The 24,901-nt window shown below is 36.2% G+C and overlaps 1 protein-coding gene across 2 annotated transcripts in view; it reads right to left on the bottom strand.

Annotated features, from left to right (window-relative positions):
* CSMD3 (CUB and Sushi multiple domains 3) overlaps positions 1-24,901 on the bottom strand; it is a 1,467,857-nt gene that overhangs the window by 1,026,161 nt on the left and 416,795 nt on the right. For both annotated transcript variants that reach the window (XM_027561290.1, XM_027561291.1), the window contains exon 5: positions 18,992-19,199. In XM_027561290.1, the coding sequence (XP_027417091.1) occupies positions 18,992-19,199 (208 nt within the window). The remainder of the gene's footprint in view (positions 1-18,991; positions 19,200-24,901) is intronic.

Here is a 24,901-nt window from a genome sequence, read left to right as displayed (position 1 = left end):
AATCCTTCATAATTTAAAGTCTAAGATAATTTACATTATAAATTAAAGCCAGAGGACAATGTTATAACACCTAGAAGATTAACATTAAATATAGACCAGTTAGAGGGGGTTTTACAATCATAAAATATAAACTTTCCTTTGATCTTAAAAAGCATAGGAAAAGTATGAGAGAGAGTAATCATTTGCATAAGCTAATCCAAAAATTTAGTGGTAGAGGTACAATGTGGTATATATAATAATGCTTTTATTTTTAAAATATTAAATGATCTTTCTTAATATAACATAAATAAAATTTGAAGCAAATGCTATCTCATTAAAGCATATTCTTATAAATATACAGTGGATTAGAAATGAATGGATGATAATAGAACTACATTGATGTCTAGTTGTTAAGTCATGTCCAACTTTTTGCAACCCCATGGACTGCAGTACACCAGGCTTCCCTTCATTATCTCCTGAATTTTGTTAAAACTCATGTCTATGTGAGTTGGTGATGCTTTCCAACCAGCTCAACTTCTGTCATCACTTTCCCTTCCTGCTCTCAATCTTTCCCATCATCAGGGTATTTCTGATGAGTCAGTTCCTCACGTCATGTGGCTGAAAAATTGGAGCTTCAGCTACAGGTTTAGGTCTTCCAGTGATATTCAAGGTTGATGTCCTTCAGGACTGATTGGTTTGATCTCCCTGCTGTCCTAGGGACTCGCAAAAGTATTCTCCAGCACCACAATTCACTCCAGCACCACAATTAAAAGGCATCAATTCTTTGGCACTGAGCCTCATTTTGGAGAAGGCAGTGGCACCCCACTCCAGGACTCTTGCCTGGAAAATCCCATGGATGGAGGAGCCTGGTAGGCTGCAGTCCATGGGGTCACTAAGAATGGGACTGAGCAACTTCACTTTTACTTTTCACTTTCATGAATTGGAGAAGGAAATGGCAACCCACTCCAGCGTCCTTGCCTGGAGAATCCCAAGGACAGGGGAGCCTGGTGGGCTGCCATCTATGGGGTCGCACAGAGTTGGACGTGACTGAAGCGACTTAGCAGCAGCAGCAGCCGCAGCCTCCTTTACAGTCCAACTGTCACATGACTACTGAAAAAAACATAGCTTTGACGATATGTACCTTTGTCGGCAAAGTAATGTTTCTGCTTTTTAATATGCTGTCTAGGCTGGTCATAGCTTTTCTTGCAAGGAGCAAGTGTCTTTTAATTTCATGGCTGCAGCCACCAACTGCAGTGACTTTGGAGCCCAAGAAAATAAAGTCTGTCATGTTTCCACTGTTTTCGCATCTATTTGCCATGAAGTGATAGGACCAGATACCATGATCTTAGTTTTCTGAATGTTGAGTTTTAAGCCAACTTTTTCACTCTCCTCTTTCACTTTCATCAAGAGGCTCTTTAGTTCTTCTTTGCTTTCTGCGATAAGGGTGATGTCATCTGCATATCTGAGGGTATTGTTATTTCTCCAGGCAATCTTGATTCCAGCTTGTACTTTATCCACCCCAGCATTTTGCATGATGTACTCTGCATATAAGTTAAGTAAGCAGGATGACAATATACAGCCTTGACGTATTCCGTTCCCCATCTGGAACCAGTTTATTGTCCCATGTCCAGTTCTAACTGTTACTTCTTGACCTGCATACAGATTTCTCAGGAGGCAGGTCAGGTGGTCTGGTGTTCCCATCTGTTTAAGAATTTTCCACAGCCGGCTGTGATCCACACAATCAAAGGCTTTTGGCTTTGTCAATAAAGCAGATCTTTTTCTGGAACTCTCTTGCTTTTTCTATGTTCCAACGGATGTTGGCAATTTGATTTCTGGTTCCTCTTTTCTAAATCCAGCTTCAACATCTAGAAGTTCTCGGTTCACATACTGCTGAAGCCAAGCATGGAGAATTTTTCAGCATTTCTTTGCTAGCATAGGGAGTGCATGCAACTGTGTGGAAGTTTGAACATTCTTTGGTATTGCCCTTCTTTGGGACTGGAATGAAAACTGACCTTTTCCAGTTCTGTGGCCCATGCTGAGTTTTCCAACTTCGTTGCAAACTGAGTGAAGCACTTTAAAAGCATCAACTTTTAGGGTCTGAAATAGTTCAGCTGGAATTTCATCACATGCACTAGCTTTGTTCGTAGTAATGCTTTCTACTTGACGTTACATTCCAAGATATCTTGCTCTAGTTTAGTGACAACACCATCATGGTTACATGAGTCATTAGGACTTTTTTTTTATATAATTCCTCTGTGTATTATTGCCACCTCTCTTAATCTCTTCCGCTTCTGTTAGGTCCTTGCCATTTCTGTACTTATTATGCTCATCTTTGCATGAAATTTTGCCTTGGTATCTCCAATTTTCTTGCAGAGATCTCTAGTCTTTCCCATTCTATTGGTTTTACCTATTTCTTTGCACTGTTTACTTAAGAAGGCTTTCCTATCTCTCCTTGTTATTCTTTGGAACTCTGCATTCAGTTGGAATATCTTTCCTTTCCTCCTTTCTTTCTGCTTCTCTTCTTGTCTTAGCTATTTGTAAGGCCTCATTAGACGCCCACTTTTCCTTCCTGCTTTTCTTTCCCTTGGAGTGGTATTGGTCACTACCTCCTGTTCAATGTTACAAACCTCCATGCAAAGTTCTTCAGGCATTCTGTCTACCACATCTAATCTCTTAAATCTATTAATCACCTCCACTGTATAATTATAAGGGATTTAATTTAAATTGTACTTGAATGACCTGGTGGTTTTCCCTACTTTTTTCAATTTGAGATAGAACTATAAACTATGGTTATAATAACACTCAACATTTTGGGTTAGTCTCAGAAGACATTCCTAGACTAGACATTACTAGTCTAGGAAGAAATGTCTAGGACATCATTCCTAGCAAGAAGAGTTCCAGAAAAACATCTATTTCTGCTCTATTGACTATGCCAAAGCCTTTGACTGTGTGCATCACAATAAACTGTGGAAAATTCTGAAAGAGATAGGCATACCAGACCACCTGACCTGCCTCTTGAGAAACCTATATGCAGGTCAGGAAGCAACAGTTAGAATTGGACATGGAACAACACACTGGTTCCAAATAGGAAAAGGAGTACGTCAAGGCTGTATATTGTCACCTCGCTTATTTAACTTATATATAGAGTACATCATGAGAAAAGCTGGGCTGGAAGAAGCACAAGTTGGAATCACGATTGCCCGGAGAAATATTAATAACCTCAGATATGCAGATGACATCACGCTTATGGCAGAAAGTGAAGAGGAACTAAAAAGCCTCTTGATGAAAGTGAAAGAGGAGAGTGAAAAAGTTGGCTTAAAGCTCAACATTCAGAAAACTAAGATCATGGCATCTGGTCCCATCACTTTATGGTAAATAGATGGGGAAACAGTGGAAACAATGACAGACTATTTTGGGGGGCTCCAAAATCACTGCAGATGGTGGCAGCCATGAAATTAAAAGATGCTTACTCCTTGGAAGGAAAGTTATGACCAACTTAGATAGCATATTCAAAAGCAGAGACATTTCTTTGCCAACAAAGGTCCATCTAGTTAAGGCTATGGTTTTTCCAGTGGTCATATATGGATGTGAGAGTTGGACTGTGAAGAAAGCTGAGCATGGAAGAAATGATGCTTTTGAACTGTGGTGTTTTAGAAGACTCTTCAGAGTCCCTTGGACTGCAAAGAGACCCAACCAGTCCATCCTAAAGGAGATCAGTCCTGGGTGTTCATTGGAAGGAATGATGCTGAAGCTGAAACTCCAGTACTTTGGCCACCTCATGCAAAGAGCTGACTCATTGGAAAAGACCCTGATGCTGGGAGGGATAGGGGGCAGGAGGAGAAGGGGACGATAGAGTATGAAATGGCTGGAATGCATCACCGACTTGATGGACATGAGTTGGGGTAAACCCCGGGAATTTGACAGACTGGCCTGGTGTGCTGTGATCCATGGGGTTGCAAAGAGTTGGACATGACTGAGCGACTGAACTGAACTGAGGAAGGCATTATGACAAGAAGTGAATGGAAGAGTAGAGTCAGAGAAACTAGTTAATAAATATCTCTAACACACAAGAAAGACTACAGATGAGAAGAAACTAGTTTAACTTCACTTAGGAATACAAAAATATGTAGTATGAGAAGAGAAAGCAAGGAATGTGTCAACCAGTTACTAAACTACTTGGTGGACAATAACAAAAGCCAGAAATTACTAATATTTGAGATTCAATTTGAGACTCAGTTTTGACATCAGAGAAATCAGAAAGAATGCATGTTTCCAGCACAAGATTATTTCTTTGTTTTCTGAGATGCCTAATTAGAGTTTTTAATGTGAAAATATAAGTAAAATCTAAAACAAAAAAGAAGGGGAGTTTGGAGTTAGAAAAGGATGTTCACCCATCAAAAAAGAATTGACTTAAAAGCTTTTCATCACAGTAGTACAGTCTGGATAGAGGAAGACCATCCTGGCAAGAAACTACACTCAATACAAAAAGGAGACCATTGACAGTCATACTAGCTGTGCACTGTACAACAGAAACAGGTGCCACTTACATAGACTATGATATACCTGGAGTCTCCTGGAGTTTTTATTGCATCGCTTTCCCAGCTCTACTTGTTAGTTGGGGAATATAGTATATACTCCCTTTTCCTGCATGCCACACAGATCCCCTTGAGACAAATTTCAGATAAAATAGATTAAGTATTATTTTATGGTACTGATTCTTAAGAAATCCATTGTATGTTTCACAGACTTCCATTGTTTAAATAATTCCAATTTAGTTTACTAAATTCCAATTTAGTAAATATGAAATATGTTCCTTGCCTCAAAATATTCTTAAATTAAAAAAAAATTATAAGCTAACCAAATGAAAGTTCACCTTACCTTTCATTAAAATATATGAACATAAAACAAATTATATCATAACTTTATTTTTCCTTATCTTAGTCATTCTACTTTTGTATAAATTTGAGGGGTTGAAAAGCTTCATTTTGATTAATTTTTGAATGCCTATGTTGGCTTTAATGAAAGTGGAAATCTTTATTATAAAGTTTATATTTTATTTTGTTTTGTTTCTCTTTGAGAAAATTATTTTGAAAATATTGTTGAGTTAGCCAAAACCACTGCATCACTTTCTTATTCTATTTGAAAAGTAAGGGATGGACAAGATGCTTTAAGAACTACATCTGTATGTAAATGCCACAGAGAAGATGTATTCAACAAACACCTTCAGAACCAGATCACTACATATAAGAAATCAAGCCAGGTCTCCTTTTAAAGCAAAGGGCTAAAAGGAAAAGAAAAAAAAATGATTTGAAAAGTAGTTAATTTGTACCTGTTACTTCCTGAAACATCCAAGATTATGGATATAAAACCTGTGAGAACATCTTTTGTTTCACAGGCAGCATGTATTTTAGATTAATGGAAATGCTACTTTGCTTTGGACAAGGATTAGAACAACATTTTAGCAATCCTGATGCAGGAAGTATATTTGAAGATTTTTGGGATTTTTTTTTGCCCTTTATCTTTTCAAAAAATATTTACTGAGTTGGCCAAAAAGTTCATTCAAGCTTTTCCATAACATTTTACAGAAAAACTCAAAGGAACTTTTTGGCCAACCTATCTTCATGGGAAATAAATGAGGAAACATTGGCAGACTTGCAGTGGCAGACTTTATTTTTTGGGCTCCAAAATCACTGCAAATGTGATTGCAGCCATGAAATTAAAAGGCACTTACTCCTTGGAAAAAGTTATGACCAACCTAGATAGCATATTCAAAAGCAGAGACATTACTTGGCCAACAAAGGTCTGTCTGGTCAAGGCTATCTATGGTTTTTCCAGTGGTCATGTATGGATGTGAGAGTTGGACTGTGAAGAAAACTGAGCACTGAAGAATTGATGCTTTTGAACTGTGGTGTGGGAGAAGACTCTTGAGAGTCCCTTGGACTGCAAGGAGATCCAACCAGTCCATTCTGAAGGAGATCAGTCCTGGGTGTTCATTGGAAGGACTGATGCTGAAGCTGAAACTCCAATACTTTGGCCACCTCATGTGAAGTGTGGACTCATTGGAAAAGACCCTGATGCTGGGAGGGATTGGGGGCAGGAGGAGACGGGGATGACAGAGGATGAGATGGTTGGACGGTATCACCGACTCGAAGGACATGAGTTTGTGTAAACTCCCGGAGTTGGTGATGGACAGGGAGGCCTGGAGTGCTGCGATTCATGGGGTCGCAAAGAGTCGGAAACGACTGAGTAACTGAACTGAACTGAATATTATCCTAAGCTATCCCTAGAAAGCAAATATTAAAATAAAACAAATGACTGAGATTGTAAAAATAACTTGGAATTTCTCAAAATAAATAACATTACTCAGTACATATTGAAGAAAATATTTTGGTAAGTATTTCTTAATAATTATAAGATTTGCAAAGTTTAAATTATTGTATTAACACAAAATCTACATTTATATTTTCAGCACAGGTAATCTTATTTTCAGTGAACTTGCTAGCAGTAGTGAAATAATTACCAGAACAATTCACCCTAGTATTCAACTTTCATTTCTTCAAGTTAGTTTCATCTTTTTCTTCCTAAGTAGAATGTTGGAGAAGGCAAAGGCACCCCACTCCAGCACTCCTGCCTGGAAAATATCATGGAAGGAGGAGCCTGGTGGGCTGCAGTCCATTGGGTCACTAAGAGTCGGACACGACTGAGACACTTCACTGTCCCTTTTCACTTTCATGCATTGGAGAAGGAAATGGCAGCCCACTCCAGTGTTCTTGCCTGGAGAATCCCAGGGACGGGGGACCCTGGTGGGCTTCCATTTATGGGGTCCCACTGTCGGACATGACTGAAGCGACTTAGCAGCAACAGCAGCAGAGAGAATATTATATAGAGAGAGGGGCTGCCAAATTTGCATTTGAAGATTGAAGTAACACAGTAAGTTTAAAGGATTTTACATATTGGCTAAAGAAAAATGAAATGCTTTAAGTATGAGAAGTAGGACATCAATCTTTTTTTACAAACATTGATGAAGGCAATCATATAGGCATGATAGAGCTGAAAAGCTACACACTAGAAGGACATACTCCAAATTTTTATTGAAGTAAAAATTAAGCAGTACATTCCCATTCAATATTATTTTTTGGATTTCTTTGAAGAGTCAGTTAAACCACTGATTTATTTCTCTATTATGACATTCTGACTTCTTAATCACTTATAACAAGGTATCCTATTTAAGTGCATTTTTGCAGAGAAACCTGGAGTGATTATCTTCCAAACTATACATATAAGATATTAATGTCTTTTAAATTTATAATAAACTACCTTGGTATTTTTAAATATTTTCCTTTCTTTACATTCTACCACTCTCAAGTAAATGCACTCTTTCTGTAGGCTTGAATATAGCACCTTCTACCTCATTCTTTGGCACTGTGGGCAAGTGCTCTTATTGGTTCTTTTTTGTTAGCAATTAACATGGCCTCTGGTGCATACACTGAGTGATGTCTGCCAAACAGATGGATTTCAGCACCTCTTAAATGAAAGCTGTCCTTGAATCCTTGAACAAATTTTATATACTATATAAAAGAGCTTAGTTATACCTTTAAATGTCCTCTGAAACGTGAAAGAATTATTGAAAATCACTGTTACTTCATTAATTCCCAATGAATTTAATCAAAAAGTACCAAAAATTAGGTATCTTAAGACAACAGAATTTTATTATCACACAGTTCTATACACAGAATTTTGAAATCAAGGGTCAGTAGCACTATGTATGCTCTGTCCTACTGAAGAATCCTGCCTTACTTCTTCCTTGCTTGCATAAGGTTGTTGGAAATCCTTGTCAGTCCTTAGCTCTAGATATGTAATTTCAATCTCTGCCTCAGCATCACATATTCTTCTTTCCTATATGTCTATATCCAAATTTTGTTCTAATAATAGTGACAATCAATGGATTAGGGCCCACATTAAAATCTAAACTGACCTTATCTAAAGCTGAACATATCTGCAAAGATTGTATTTCCAAATAAAGTCACATTTACAGATACAAGGGACTTGGGTCTGAATATATATTTTTAAGGGAAACATAATTCTACTCCCTAAATGTTGGAACAAAAAGTGGCAGGATTAATGGATATAGCATGAGCAGGGATTTCATGTAACTGGCTAAAAGACTATTATCTTTCAACATTCAATTCAGGGCCTAAAGTTCTTTGTAAGTTTCCCTGTCAACCATAATCTGAATGGTTCTCCATTTTGTGAATTCATAAATACTTTTAACCAGTATCTTCTATTTGGCGTTTTTACACCTTTCTTCAAGTACATAATACAAAATATAAAAACTAGGCTGCTTATTATTCTATTTTTTTCTTTTAAGGATACTATAAACTTTAAGACTACTCTAACATGTAATAGTTACTTAGAGATAATTAAATTCCATACTTTCCATTATGTTTTATTTAGCATGATGAATCTTACATGATTACATAGGGGAAACAAATATAATGATGTCTTAAAACCACAACATTATGTGTGTCCAGATAATTAAATGTGGGGCAAAAAGGTATTTTGTACAGCAAAGGAAACCAGAAACAAAACAAAAAGACAACCTACTGAATGGGAAAATATACTTTCAAATGAATCAAATGAGAATATACTGCTTATGAAAGACCTGCTTTAGGGCAAAGGACACATACAGATTGAAAGCAGGAATGGAAAAAGATATTTCATGCAGTCAGAAATGACAAGAAAGTGGGGCTAGCAATATTCATATCAGACACAATGGACTTTGAAAGAAAGAACAGTAAATAATGAAAAAAGAATCAATACGAAAAGAAGACATTATACTCATTAACATATAAACACCTTATACAGGAGCACCTAAATACATAAAACAATACCAACAGACATAAAGGGAGAACCTGACAGAAATACAATAATAGTAGGAGACCTTAACACCCTATTCACATCATTGGAACAGATCTTCCAAACAGAAAATCGATAAGGCGACAAAGATTCTTACAGTTGGACTTCATTGATATTTTCTTTTTTTTTAATTTAAATTTATTTATTTTAATTGGAGGCTAATTACTTTACAATATTGTATTGGTTTACATTAAAAAAATTCAGAATTCATTTTCTTCTCCTGTGCAAATGAAACTTTCTCTGGGAGAGACTACCTAATAGGACAGAACAAGTCTCAACAATAAGAGGACAGGAGTTATTTCAAGCATCTTTTCTGACCAAAATGGCATGAAACTAGAAATTAATCTCAGAAAGATAAACAAGTAAAAAAAGATTACATGTGGAATGAACATGAGACTAAAAAAAAAATGGGTCAACGATGAAATCAAAGAAGAAATTTAAAAAATACTTGGACCATTAAGTACTAGTGATGCAATGTACAACATCACATACATATAATTAATATTGTTGTACATTATATATTAAAGAAAATAAATTCTAAGAGTTCTCATCACAATGGAAAATCGTTTCTGTCTTTAATTTCATATCTTTATGAGATGATGGAGTTTACTAAACTTACTGTGATAATCATTTCATGATGTACATCAGTCAAATCATTATGTTACACTTATATAGTGCTGGGTGTCAATTATATCTCAGTAAGACTGGAAAAAAAAAAACAAAAAAACAAATACTTTGATAAAAATGACAAAACAAACCCATACAAATCTGTGAGATGCAACAAAAGCAGCTTTAAGAAGGAATTTCATGCAATACAGGCCTTCCTCAAACGACAAGAAAAATCTCAAATAACAACCTAACCTATCAACTAGAAGAATTAGAAAAAGAGGAACAAACAAAACCTAAGGTTTGCAGAAGAAAGGGAAAAAAAAGGAAAGATAAAAGAGGAAATATATTAGACATTCATAAAATAGGAGAAAAAAAATCAATAAAACAGCAGCTAATTCTTTGAAAGGATAAACAAAATCAACAAACCTCTGCCCAGACTCATGAAGAAGAAAAGAGAGACCCAAGTAAAATAATAAAAGAAAGAGGGGAAGTAACAACCTATAAAAGATATACCAAAAATAAATAAATAAATAACAGAATACAATGAACAAATAAATGCCAACAAATCAAAAGTGAATCAAGAAGAAAAAGATAATTTGAACAGACTGATCACTACAAGTGAAACAGAATCTGGAATTAAAAAAAAAAAAAAACCTCCTTGTAAACAAAATCCAGGACTGGACAGCTTAACTGGGGAAAGTTACCAAACATGCAAAAAAGAACTTACATCAATCCATCTCAAATTTCTTCCAAAACATAAAAGAGGGGCCATTCTCAAAGTCATTCTATGAAACCATCATCACCCTGATACCAAAAATAGACAAAGACACTACCAAAAAGGAAAATCATAAGTCAGTATCTTTGATGAATATAGACGCAAAAATTCTCAACAAAATTTTGGCAGACCAAATACAAAAACACCTAAAATGTATCATACACCTTGGCCTGGGTGGATTCATTTCAAGGTCAGAAGGATGATCCAATACATACAAAGCAATCAACGTGACACACCATACCAACAAAAAGAAAAACAAAAAACACATCATCTCAATAGATGTAGAAAAAGCATTTAATAAAATTCAACCTACATACAGATGACCAACAAGCACATGAAAAGATGCTCAACATTGCTATTAAAATTATAATAGTGTCCGACTCTTTGCGACCCCATGCACTGTAGCCTACCAGGCTCCTCTGTCCATGGGATTTTCCAGGCAATAGTACTGGAGTGGATTGCCATTTCCTTCTCCAGGGGATCTTTCCAACCCAGGGATCAAACCTGGGTCTCCCACATTGTAGACAGACGCTTTACCATCTGAGCCACTAGGGAAACTTTATTATAATTATTAGAGAAATACAAAGCAAAACTACAGTGAGGTCTCACTGGTCAGAATGGCTATTATCAAAAATCTACAAACAATAAATGCTGGAGTGAGTATCGAGAAAAGGTAACCCTCCTACACTTCTGGTAGAGTGTAAACTGAAACAACTACCATGGAAAACACTATGGAAGCTCCTCAAAAAACTAAAAATAGAACTATCGTATGACCCAGAAATTCCACGCCTGGGCATATACCAGAAGCAAATCATAATTCAAAGAGATAGATGTGCCCCAATGTTCACAGCAGCACTATTTATGACAGCCAGAACATGGGAGTAGCCTAAATGACCACTGATAGAAGAATGCATAAAGATGATGCAGTCAATATTTACAATGGAATATTACTCAGCCATAAAATGTAATGAGATTAGGTTATTTTTAGAGACATGGATGGTCCTAGAGAATGTCATACAGGGAGAAATCAGTCAGAAAGAGAAAAACAAATATTGTATAACATCACTTATATAAATGGTAAAGATGATCTTATCTGAGAAGCAGAAACAGAGACAGTCTTAGAGAACAAATGTATGGATAGCAAAGGGGCGGGGAGTGGGAAGAATTGGGAGATGGTGATGCATGCATATATACTACCAATGCTATGTATAAAATAGATAACCAATGAGAACATACTGAAGAGCACAGGAAATGACATAATGCACTCTGGTGACCTGAATGAGAATGAAGTTCAAAAGGGAGGGAATATATGTATATGTATGGTTGATTCATTTTGCCATAAAGTAGAAACTAACACAACATTGTAAAACAACTGTACTCCAATAAAAATAATTTTTAAAAATAAGTAAATAAAAATAAAGAAAAAATTAAAAATATAAAGGCAACCCTCAGAATGGGAGAATATATTTACAAATGCAAGGGATTAACATCCAAAATATCCAAACAGCTCATTCAACTCAATTAAAAAAAATAATGGAATCAAAAATTGGGGAGAAGATCTAAATAGACATTTCTCCAAAGAAACCATACACACAGTGAGAAACAACATGAAAAGATGCTCAGCATCACTAAATATTAGAGAAATATAACTAAAACTATAATGAGATATCACATTAGGCTGGTCAGAATGGCTATTATCAAAATATCTACAAAAAATAAATGCTGGAATTTGCAAAGTATATAAGCAACTCATACAACTCAGTAACAGAAAAAAATACAGCCCAATCAAAAAATGGGTAGAAGACCTAGATAGATATTTCTCCAAAGAAGATATACAGATAGCCAGTGAACATATGAAAAGATGCTCAACATCACTAATTATTAAAGAAATTCAAATCAAAAAAACAGTGAGATATCACCTCACACCAGTCAGAATAGCCATAGTCAAAGAAATCAACAAACAATAAATGCTGGAGAGGTTGCAGAGAAAACAAAACACTCTTGCATTGCTGATGGGAATGTAAATTGATACAGCCACTACAGAGAACAGTATGGAGATTCCTTAAACAACTAGGAATAAAACTACCATATGGACCAGCAATCCCACTATTGGGTATATACCCTGTGAACACCATAATTGAAAAAGACACATGTACTCCAAAGTTCATACCAGCACTCTTTACTCCATAGCTAGCCCATGAAAGGAACCTGGACATTCATCTGTCAATGGATGAATACTCAATGGACAGATGAATGGATAAAGAAGATGTGGTACATATAGATAATGGGATATTACTTAGTGATTAAAAAGAATGAACTTGAGTCAGTTCTAGTGAGGCGGATAAACCTAGATCCTGTGATACAGAGTGCAGTAAGTCAGAAAAACAATTATCATGTATTAATGCATATATATGGAATAAAAAAAATGGTGTTGATGAACTTAAGTTGTAGAGAAGGAATAGATATGCAGATATAGAGAATGACTTGTGCACACAACAGGAGAAGGAAAGAGTGGGATGAATGGAGAAAGTAGAAACAATATATATATACTACCATGTGTAAAATAGATAGCTAGTAAGAAGATCCCATATAAGACAGGGAGTCCAGCTTGGAACTCTGTAATGACCTAGAGGGACAGCATGGGGGGTAGGAAGGAGGCTCAAGAGGGAAGTGATACATATTTAATTATGGCTGATTAGTGCTGTTGTATGTCAGAAACCAACACAACACTGTAAAGCAGTTTTCTTACAATCAAAAAAAAATTTTTTTTTAATAAATAAAAAAATGAATGCTGTAGAGGGTGTGGAGAAAAGGGAACTCTCTGACACTGTTCACTGGAATGTAAATTGGTACAGCCATTATGGAGAACATTATGGAGGTCTTCAAGAAAAATAAAAATAGAACTACCATATGACCCATCAATTTCACTCCTGGGCATATACCTGGAAAAAAAAAACATAATTCAAAAAGATACACAGACCTCAATGTTTACAGCAGCACTATTTACAATAGCCAGGAAATGGAAATAATATAAATGTCCATCAATAAAAGAATGGATAAAGAAGATGTGGTAAATATGCATGCTGTACAAACATGTATATATGTTGTTGTTATTGTTCGTTTGCTCAGTCATGTCTAACTCTTTGTGACCATATGGACTGCAGAACGCCAGGCTCCCCTGTCTTTCACTATCTCCTTGAGTTTGCTGAAACTCATGTCCACTGAATGTGCCATCCAACCATCTCATCTTTGTCATCCCCTTCTCCTCCTGCCTTCAGTCTTGCCCAGCATCAGCGTGTTTTCCAATGAGTCAGCTCTTCCCATCTTTGATTCAGTTGGCCAAAGTACTGGAGTTTCAGCTTCAGCATCAGTCCCTCCAGTGAATATTCAGAGCTGGTATTCTTTAGGATTGACCGATTTGATCACCTTGCTGTCCAAAGGACTATCAAGACTCTTCTCCAGTATCACAGTTTGAAAGCATCAATTCCTCAGAGCTCACTTTTACTTTTCACTTTCATATTGGAGAAGGAAATGGCAACCCACTCCAGTGTTCTTGCCTGGAGAATCCCAGGGACGGGGGAGCCTGGTGGGCTGCCGTCTATGGGGTCGCACAGAGTCGGACACGACTGAAGCGACTTAGCAGCAGCAGCAGCAGCAGCAGCAGCCTTCTTTATGGTCCAACTCTCATATCCATACATGATTACTGGAAAAATCACAGCTTTGACTATAGGGACAATCGGCGGCAAAGTGATGTCTCTGCTTTTTAATACACCGTCTAGGTTTGTCAGTTTTCTTTCCCAAGAAGCATGTATCTTCTAATTTCCTGGCTGCAGTCACTATCCACAGTGATTCTGGAACCCAAGGAAATAAAGTCTGTCACTGCTTCCATTTTTTCCCCATCTATTTGTCATGAAGTGATAGGACTGGATGGCATGATCTCAGCGTTTTTTTTAATGTAGAGTTTTAAGCCAACTTTTTCACTCTCCTTTTACCCTCATCAGGACACTCTTTAGTTCCTCTTCACTTTCTGCCACAAGGGCGGTGCCATCTGCATATCTGAGGTTATTGATATTTCTCACAGCAATCTTTTCTCCAGCTTGAGCCTCATCCAGCCCAGCATTTTGCATAATGTACTCTGCATAGCAATTAAATAAGCAAGGTGACCATATACAGCTTTGACGTACTCCTTTCCCAATTTTGAACTAGTTTGGTATTCCATGACTGGTTCTAACTATTGCTTCTTGACCTGCATACAGATTACTCAGGAGGCAGGTAAGGTGGTCTGGTATTCCCATCTCTTTAAGAATATTCTAGTTTTGTGATCCACACAGTCAAAGTCTTTGGCATAGTAATGAAGAAGAAGTAGATGTTCTTCTGGAATTTCCTGGCTTTTTCTAAGATCCAGGGGATGTTGGCAAATTGATCTCTGGTTCCTCTGCCCTTTTAAATCCAGACTGTACATCTGGGAGTTCTTGGTTCATGTACTGTTGGAGCTGAGCTTGAAAGATTTTGACCCCATGGACTGTAGCCCACCAGGCTCCTCCATCCATGGGATTTTCCAGACAAGAGTACTGGAGTGGGGTGCCATTGCCTTCTCAAAATATGCTATCTAGGTTGGTCATAACTTTCCTTCCAAGGAGTAAGCGTCTTTTAATTTCATGGCTGCAGTCACCAAAATGGTACAGATGAACTTATTTTCAAAGCAGAAATAAAGACAAACAAGTAGAGATAAAACTTACGAATACCAAGCGGGAAAGAGTGGGTGGAATGAATTGGGAGACAGAGATAGACATATATACACTATCATGTATGAAATAGATAACTAATGAAACCTACTTTATAGCACAGGGAACTCTACTCAGTGCTATTTTGTAACCTAAATGTGAAGGAAATCTGAAAAAGAGGGGATACATGTATATATATAAATGATTCATTTTGCTGTATAGAAGAAAGCAATACAACACTGTAAAGCAATTATACTCCAGTTTTTTTTTTTTTAAGAATACTATGAAAAAGAAGTTAGAGAGGAAACACATGTACATAAATTGAAGTGGTCTTTTTAGAAAACTTTCAAAATGCTTCTCTCAGTAGTTCCCAGTTATTTGTGTTAATTCTGGTTTCATCTATTATGTAATTTTTATTTTAATGGATGAGCAAGCAAGGCTCATTATTTAATGGATGAGCAAGCAAGGCTATATTATAGAAGTGTTACCTCTTCTAGGTACACTGTCAAACAGGTTTTCCTTAAGATAGAAAAAAATACATTCAGATGTACTAGAAATGGTAAATTAACCATACTAGGGATTCTTAGATATCTGTAAGAAGTTTTGTTTGATGCAAATTCATATTTAGGTATCAACTAAATATCTAGTAGGAACTTTAGGCGTTTAAAAGCATTAATCCATATTGTGCTATTCATATGTCAGAGTTTCAGGCTTTCAAAATGTTTTACTGATATATGGCATATATTTTTGAAAAAGCCCTGGTTGTATGCATAACAAGAATTACTTTTGTCAGAGATTACACTGCAGTAACTATTAGAAGATCTTGGTTTTCATCCTGAATTTTCAACATACACAATAAGCCTGAAAACGTATTTCCCTCAAAGAACCCTCTGGTCAGCTGGATCCCTAAAATCCCTCTGGCTCTTACCATTTTATGAGTACTCTATTCGTCTAAAGAGAAGCAACCATGTTGGAAGAATGGGTAAGGAAAACGTAGCATACACATATAAAGAAATAACATTCAACCTTAGGAAATAAGAACCCTGCTATATTCAACAATATGGATGAACCTTAAGGACATTACATTAAGTGAAATAAGCCAGCCACAGAAGGACAAATACTGCATGATTTTGCTTATGAGATATCTTATATAGTTACAGAAACTGAGAGTGTAATGTTATTTGCCAATGGCTGGAGGGAAAGGAAATGGAGATTTGCTATCCACTAGAATTAAAGTTTTAGTTATGTAAAACAGGTAAGTTCTATTCTACAGATCTGCTGTTCAATATTGTGCCTATGGTTAAGAACACTGTATTGTATACTTAAAATTTTGCTAAGAAGGTAGATCTTATGTTAAATTCTCTTATCACAGCAATGAATGTTAATTCAAAATTATATAACCACAATACATATTTAATCAAATTGTTTTACTGCTGTGAATAAGCAATAATATACAGAACCACAGCTTCTTCACTGTACATTTTAGTCTCATAATTGTCATAAATAAGGTGGTAAAGAGAAATACTTGTTTGATAGGATTAGTATATGTAATATTTATTTTGTAAAATGAAATTATAGTCAGTTACTTCTAATTAATTTATCTTATTTAGTTGGATAATTGTTGATTCACTAACACAATCTTTGTGCTATCCATTATATAAATCCTTACCATATATTTAAATGTATATATTATATAATTAGTTTGATTTTATATACCATGTTAATTTGACTTTCAGTTTTTTGACTGGTAAATATTTTAACTCTTGTAGGATGGCTTATAGGACAGTTATATTGACAGAGTACGATAGTGATAAAACCAAACTTATTGTTTTACTTGCCATAGCAATGAGTGGAATAATCTAGTTTGCAGACTACTGATTTCATGTCTATAGCATATAAATCAATACATTTGTGCAGGAGCTTGTAAATCTGCACTTTAACAAACACTGAAGGTAATTATGATGTAAATATTACCAAAAAACCACACACACACACAAAACCCCATATGAGAAATACTGTTAAATTTGGAATTATTAGCATATATTTGTCTGTCGTTTAGTCGCTAAGTCATGTCCAACTCTTTTGTGACTCCATGGACTGGAGCCCACCAAGCTCCTCTGTCCATGGGATTTACCAGGCAGGAATACTGGAGTGGGTTGCCATTTTCTTCTCCAGGGAATCTTCCCAACCCAGGGAATGAACCCATGTCACCTGCATTGGCAGAAGGATTATTTACCACTGAGCCACCAGAGAAGCCATTAGCATATATATATAAAATGTATATATTCCAAACATATGAAAGATAATATACCATATAGGTGTGTGTGTATATATATACACACACACATATACACAAACTAATGTGTACATATTTGTGTGTATATCTAATTTATGTGTTTGCATATAATATATGGGCCTCTGTGGTGGCTCTGCGGTTAAGAATCCACCTGCAATGCAGGAGATCTGGGTTCGATCCCTGAGTCAGGAAGATCCCCTGGAGAAGGAAATAGCTACCCACTTCAGTATTCTTGCCTGGAAAATCCCATAGACAGAGGAGCCTGGTGCTACAATCCATGGAGTCACAAAAGAAACACACACACTTTTACCTAGTGTCCTTTCGATGGCAATCTGCAATGTCGTCTTATTCTTCCTTCTTCATACTTCTCTTGCCTATGTGACACCTTATCCCTTGTATTTCCTCCTATCTCTCTGTTTTAGACTCCTATCAATGTGTTTTTGTTTTATTACCATCAATATCAAATACATATCAGTTGTGCTTCTACTCACAGCTATTGAATCATATAAATAGATACTGTCTATCAGATGGCTTTAATATGTCTCAAAGAGACTTATTACTAAAACAACTAAATAATATTACTAAAACAACTCTTAATAATCACAGTATTTCTATTCGAAACTTGACCTTTCTTCAACATTTTCCAACTCAGTGAGTATATCTCTGGCCTTCACCAATTTATGCTCACTAGAAAACGATGTTTTATTAGAACACCACCTTCTTTAACATTCTTCATTACAGAGGTCTTTATCACTATACCTCCTAAATATGTATCAGGTTATTCTACTTCTTTATCACCATCAATATCATCCTAATACAAGCTATCATGATTTTTTTCTTAAATTACAGCAATCACCTCTTAAGAGATTTTCTTGTAGCTAATCTGGCCTCACTTCAAATCAATCTCTATATTTCAGTAAGAATTATCATCTAAAAATGCAAACCTCTTCATTTAATTGATTTTGATAAAAATCCTTCAATAAATTATCAGTATTCCTATCAAATTTTTACATTTCTTAAAATACCCTTTTAGTCTAGATTTTACCTATGACTTCATTTCACTAATTCCACCATTCTTCACTCAATTACTGATTTTACTTTACACTTCAATGATAACAGTGCATTAAAATTTTTAAAACAGCATAAATATGTATTTTCTTTTTAAAAATATTATATCCTAAAATTATGTTTTGAAAACTCTGCAGTTTCATGAGACCATGTCTTGAGTTTCTAAAGAAATAGATCATATTCACCCATATCATAGTGTTTAATTTTTGCCTTCAAATAACATGGTACCTAAAAGATATACTTACAAAACCAAAGGCAAATTATTTCCAAGACTATTCAATTAATTTGAAAAGAATGCCAAATATGAACTGGCACACTAAGGAACAGAACTGTAGGAACAACTTTTACTTCCTTTCACAAGTTTTGATAAAATCAAAGTACTTTTCATTGAGTGATAAAGAAATACTTGATGAAATGCTTCATCTTTCAAAATTCCACTCTATATATCAGTATCCAATCTTCAAAATTTCCTCAGCTCTGATAATTACTCCTTATAATTTTCCTGAATCTGTTAATCTTTTAAGATATCTAATTCTTTAAAGGCCCAAATATAGTTGTTCTTGAATCCCAATTTTGCCTCAGGCAATGACATCAATGCTAAGTTGATAGAAACTGTCTACTTACCATATTGTAGGTGGCTCAGAACCTTCTATTTCTAAGTAATCATACTTTTCTTCCATTTGGAAATCAGTAAATATGAGTGAAATTGTATCCCCAGGTTCTGCTACAATGGTCCAAGTACAATCAGCATTATTATGGTACTCATTAGGAAAACTAGGGCTTGATATGATGCCACTAGATCCTCTCATTGTTCCTCCACATGCATCTTCAGCTGTTGAAAACAAAAATGAGATGTTCAGATATAAATCATTAAGAGAAATGCTATTAAATCAATTGTTAATATTATTGAATAAAGGTAACAGGACAAATGTTTTGAAACCAAATGCACATTATACTAATAGAGATTAAATAAAATGTTAAGTTCATAAAAATTTTTAATCACATATATAAATATAAATGCTATCATGACTGGGCTTCCAGGTGGTGCTGAAAGTGAAAGTGAAGTAGCTCAGTCATGTCCCACTCTTTGTTACCCTGTGGGCTGTAGCCTACCAGGCTCCTCCCTCCATGGAATTCTCCAGGCAAGAATACTGGAGTGGGTTGCCATTTCCTTCTCCAGGGGATCTTCCTGACCCAGGGATCGAACCCTGGTCTCCTGCATTGCAGGCAGACGCTTTAACCTCTGAGCTACCAGTGGTCCTGGGCGGCACTAGTGGTAAAGAATCCACCACTGTGAATCCACTGTGAGTGCAAGACATGCAAGAGAGGTCGGTTTGATCTCTGAGTAGGGAAGATCCCCTAGAGTAGGAAATGGCAAATGGCAACACAGACAGAGGAGACTGGCAGGCTACAGGCCATGGGATCACAAAGAGTCAGACATGACTGAGCAAGGAAGGATGGAAGGATGGGCTATCATGATTATTTTATAATCATTGGTTGAAATAGCAATGATGTAAATAAAAACTGTACTCCAATCAGAGCTCAGAGTAAAAGAATTAAGATTTTCTTTACATTGATTAGATGATGGAGTAAAACAAAAGAAACATTGTTCTTAAGGTCTATAATGGGAAATTTTCAGTCACTTTGTGCATATTCATGATAGGTCTCAGCTTTGTTTTTATTTCCTTAATGTAGTTATGTACCAAATAAATAATATGAGAGAATATAATAAAAAATAAATTTTTGTCATTGACATTCAAAAGTTATTGAAAATGTTTGTGGAAATGCAATTTAAATAAAACACATCACATATCTAGGACACTTTAATTAGAAAGAAATAATATAGCCACTACAATAATATACTCAGCAACACATCTTTAGTAACATATTCCCTATGACTATCAAGCAATGTAAGCATATTTTGCTACATAGTCATATAATACACGTATACACAGTATTATAAATGCAATGACATCAGTGACAGGTTGAGTAGACGTATCAACTTATTATACTGTAGGTGGTACAGAACCTTCTATTTTATAAATCATACTTTTCTTCAATTTGGAAAGTTCGTACTAATGTTACGTTTGGACATTTGGACCTGCGGTTCTCATTTTCCAATAAGGGCCACAGATTCTCCATGAGTCTATTTTTAACTAATGGAGTATGTTAACAGAGAAATTATATGACCACCAATGCTTAATGCTAAAACATAAGATAAAGCTCATTGTTTAATAAAGAAATTGAAGCTATAAAATGTGTCTTATCCTAACATGGTTTAAGCTGGTCAATAGGCTACTGGTCTATTTGTACAATAAAATTTCTCAAGATTTATGCTGTTGTCTTGAGCCACTCAGGGAATTCCTTCAATTCAAATCAAATGTCTGGGGAAATATCTAGCTCTATAATGACCAATTATTGTTTGATGAAATAGCTAACACTCTATAAGGTTAATAAATAGAGATATACAGCATTCTATTTTACTACACAATGGGCACAGAATGGCAACATGCTTTGGTACTAAGAATAATTTTCTTATTAAATTGTATGCATTAAATAACATTAGCTTCATTCTGCCCCACTCTTTATCCACCTAGCTCCATAATTCAAAATTTAAAAGCATAAATATATTGCTCTTAAAAGATAACTTAATTTTTATCATACACTACGGTAAGTATGGTATTTATTTTAATGATGCCCTCTCTACTTTTTTAAGTTTGATGAGTAATTAGAATGACCTAGTGGTCCAGTATAGACTATGAGATATATTACTATAATTTTCTTGCCAGAATACACAATGTCTTCCCTCAATACGTTAACTTTAACCTCTGGTGAAAATGTCTACAGCTTTCAATCCAGAACCACAAATTATTTCCACTCTTTGTCTTCTCAGTAGTAACACCAAGGTTAAGTATTGCTTCAGAAATGAAATGTTATGCTATCATGTATTTGTAGTGTAACTGGTATGCAACATACTCAAACAAGTTCTGTGAGCTCTTTATTTCTCTGTCTAGATAAAATCTCAGGGAGAAACATTTCAGTTCATACTCAGAATAAGAAAAAAATACTCCAGTTTTTAATTCAAAAATATAAATTTATCTATTAGTGTGTCTAGTCCTGGATGTTGTCATTCAGTCACCCAATCATGGCCAACTCTGCAACCCCATGGATTGCAGTGCACCAGGCCTCCCTGTCCCTCACCATCTCCCAAAGTCTGCCCAAGTTCATGTTCATTGCATCAATGATGCCATCCAGCTATCTCATCCTCTGATGCCCTCTTATCCTTCTGCCCTCAATTTTTCACAGCATTAGGGACTTGCCCAATGAGTTGGCTGTTGGTAGCAGATAGCCAAAATACTGGTGCTTCAGCATCAGTCCTTCCAATGAGGATTCAGGGTTGATTTTCCTAAAGATTGACTGGTTTGATCACCTTGCTGTCCAAGGGACTTTTAGGAGTCTTCTCTAGCACCACAGTTCAAAAGCATCAATTCTTTGCTGTTCTGCCTTTTTTATGGGCTGGCTCTCACAATCGTACATGACCACTGGGAAGACCATAGCCTTGACTACATGAACCTCTGTCAGCAGAGTAATGTCTTTGCTTTTCAACATACTGTCTAGGTTTGTCATAACTGTCCTTCCAAGAAGTAATCATCTTCTGATTTCATGGCTACTGTCACCACCTGCAGTGATTTTGGAGCCCAAGAAGAGGAAATCTGTCTCTACTTCCACCCTCTCCCCTTTTATTTACCATGAAGTAATGGGGCTGGATGCCATGATCTTAGTTTTCTTAATATTTAGTTTTAAGCTGGTTCTTTCACTCTCATCCTTCACCCTCATCAAAAGGCTCTTTAGTTCCTCTTCGTTTTCTGCCATTAGAGTGATATCATCCACATATCTGAGGTAGTTGGTGCTTCCTCCACCTATCTTGATTTCATTTTGTAACTCATCCAGCCCAGCATTTCTCATGATGTGTTCAGCATATAGGTTAAACAAACAGGGTGACAGAAGACAGCCTTGTCATACTCCTTTCTCTATCTTGCATCAATCAGTTGTCCCATACAGGGTTCTAACTGTTGCTTCCTAACGTGTGTACAGGTTTCTCAGGAGACAGATATGATAGTCTGGTATTCCAATCTTTTTAAGAGCTTTCTGCAGTTTAATGATATAAAGGCTTTGGTGTAGTCTATGCAACAAAGATAGATGTTTTTCATGTCATGGCGAAGGGGCCTGGGTAATGCAACGAAGCTATGAGCCCTGCCATGTAGGACCACCCAAGATGGATGGGTCATAGTGGAGAGTTCTAACAAAATGTGATCTAATCCACTGGAGAAGGGAATGGCAAACCACTGCATTATACATGCCATAAGAACCTCATGAACTGTATAAAAAAATTCCTAGCTAATCACACACAAAAAAATTATTTCATTTGGGTAAAGATTCTTTGCTTTCCTTAGCTAAGGCCTGTGGCAAATGGGGCAGAGGTGAGGGATTGAAGTCAGCTTTTCTTTTCCATTGTCCCCTCTAGAATTTCTTTTTCATCTCTCCCTACTCACTGAGTTCCCTATGATTCATCGTAGATTTGGAAGTAAAAGAGATTAGGGCACATGAATATTATTTGCCTCGCACTGATTTGGTACTGGTTTCCAAGGGCTTTGGCAGATGATTAAAGAAAGATGATTCATTTTGATTGTAAATCTTTTCGTGCGACCCTCAGAAGTTTCCTTGTTGTGGATGAATTGTTTCTCTGGCTGACTGCTTATTTTCTCCACCCTACTGTTAGGTAGGAAATTAGGCATGAGCAACCAAAGGTGGCCTAGCCAAAAAGGATGCAAGCTATTCTCTAAACCTCATCCCGGACACACCCAGAGGAGCTAACAGATATGCTACAAGACAACCTCAGAGACTTTTCCAACTCCTGCACATCAACCCTAGGCACACAGTAGAAACAAACTAACCATGAGGTCTTCCACTTAACCGTAGGCAGCCAGGAGGCAATTAAGGATTCATAAATATTCTATACATATATAAAACTGATTATATTGCAGAGGACACAACCAAATGGAGGAGACAGGAAATATAAAAGGGGGGAAGTCAAGAGGGAACAGTGGCAAGAACGACTCTTTTGAGGTTGGTCTGTTCCCATGTCTTGGGAGTGTCTGTTTAATAACGATAAATCTGCTTGAACTGTAACTGAGCTGTAACTTGTCTGTTGTTTTAAACCCTTTAGTCCGAAGATGGTCCAGAAGATGTTCCAAATTTTTATTGCAATGAGAGAACCAAGACAGAGAAATAACCAACCCAAGAACACCATGTGTATAGAATGGTATGTTCTACTCCCTTTCCAACTATATTTCTTTATCCTTATGGGTAGACCCTTTGGGCAGGATCTAAGATAATTCCAGGCTATAACTCCCTCTCAAAAGTCTTGCATATGGTCAAGGAAACATGCCCCATTTATTTATCCTCTGTGGAAATGCAATTTCTTCCCAAATGTAGACTTCTTGGTTTGCAACAGATATTTAAATATTTCAGCTAAGGTCTTAATAATAATACACTGTGTTCCCCAAGCTCCAGAGCAAACAAATCCATTTGTCTGCATGGTCTCCTTTAAGAAGTAATCTAGGCACATAGAAGACAGACATCATCCCAAATTCTTGTCACATGAAATGCAGAGTAATTCATAGAATAGTTCACCCCAGGGAAAGTCTTATTTTATAGAAAAAGAACTTGAACCCAAAAGTATAATTGACCTGCATGAAAACAAGCATGGGAATCGAGACCTTCCAGCATTCAGACCAATGCTCTTGCCAATTCCTGTATCAAGTTCTCGGTTCAGTACACTTGTTTGATCTCTTTATTACTACAGAGACTATCATAGAATCAGCAATTGACAAAACTGTGAAATAAGCTTTCTTTTAGCTCGTTAGATATGCAACATTTTGCCTAGGTGACCTATTTGAATGCCAGAACATTTGTATTGTGATTCAACCTGGATTTACTATAATATTTATAAAAACAAATACAGTTTTATCTTGCAGTAGAAAGTATTGCCTAAATAAAAACTTCATTTTTGTATCAAGAGTTAGAACAAGTAAAAGGCAAACAAACCATGAGACTTTTATATATAGTGCTGTGCTCTCTCTGCTAAATAATATTGCCTGGTCTCTGGGCAAAGTGCCTTGATACATATCATGGCAATGACAGAACCTTTATTCTTTCAGCATCAGTCTGTCTTGGTCACCAGCCTTGCTCATTTGATTAGTGTTGTCTGTAGTATTTTCTGTCTCTTATGTCATAGAAAGGGCAGGGCTCATAGAAATTATTCAATAGAACCACAGAACATAGAACATTCAACAGAACATACTCAAGATACACATGAGGTGATACTGGTTATTTGTATAAGCTTTCTTTGAATTTTAAAGTTAATTCATTTGGTCATCTAGTCAAGCAATGTTCTTCGAGATATGCTAAAATACCAGGAGAAACTGTGTTAGTCTTTCATGCTACAGTGGTTATTTAAGTCAGCATGATACC

Source organism: Bos indicus x Bos taurus, chromosome 14 (genome assembly GCF_003369695.1).
Source record: "Bos indicus x Bos taurus breed Angus x Brahman F1 hybrid chromosome 14, Bos_hybrid_MaternalHap_v2.0, whole genome shotgun sequence".
NCBI lineage: Eukaryota > Metazoa > Chordata > Mammalia > Artiodactyla > Bovidae > Bos > Bos indicus x Bos taurus.
Note: the sequence above shows the minus strand (reverse complement) of the source record. Positions and strands in the feature narration are given on the sequence as shown.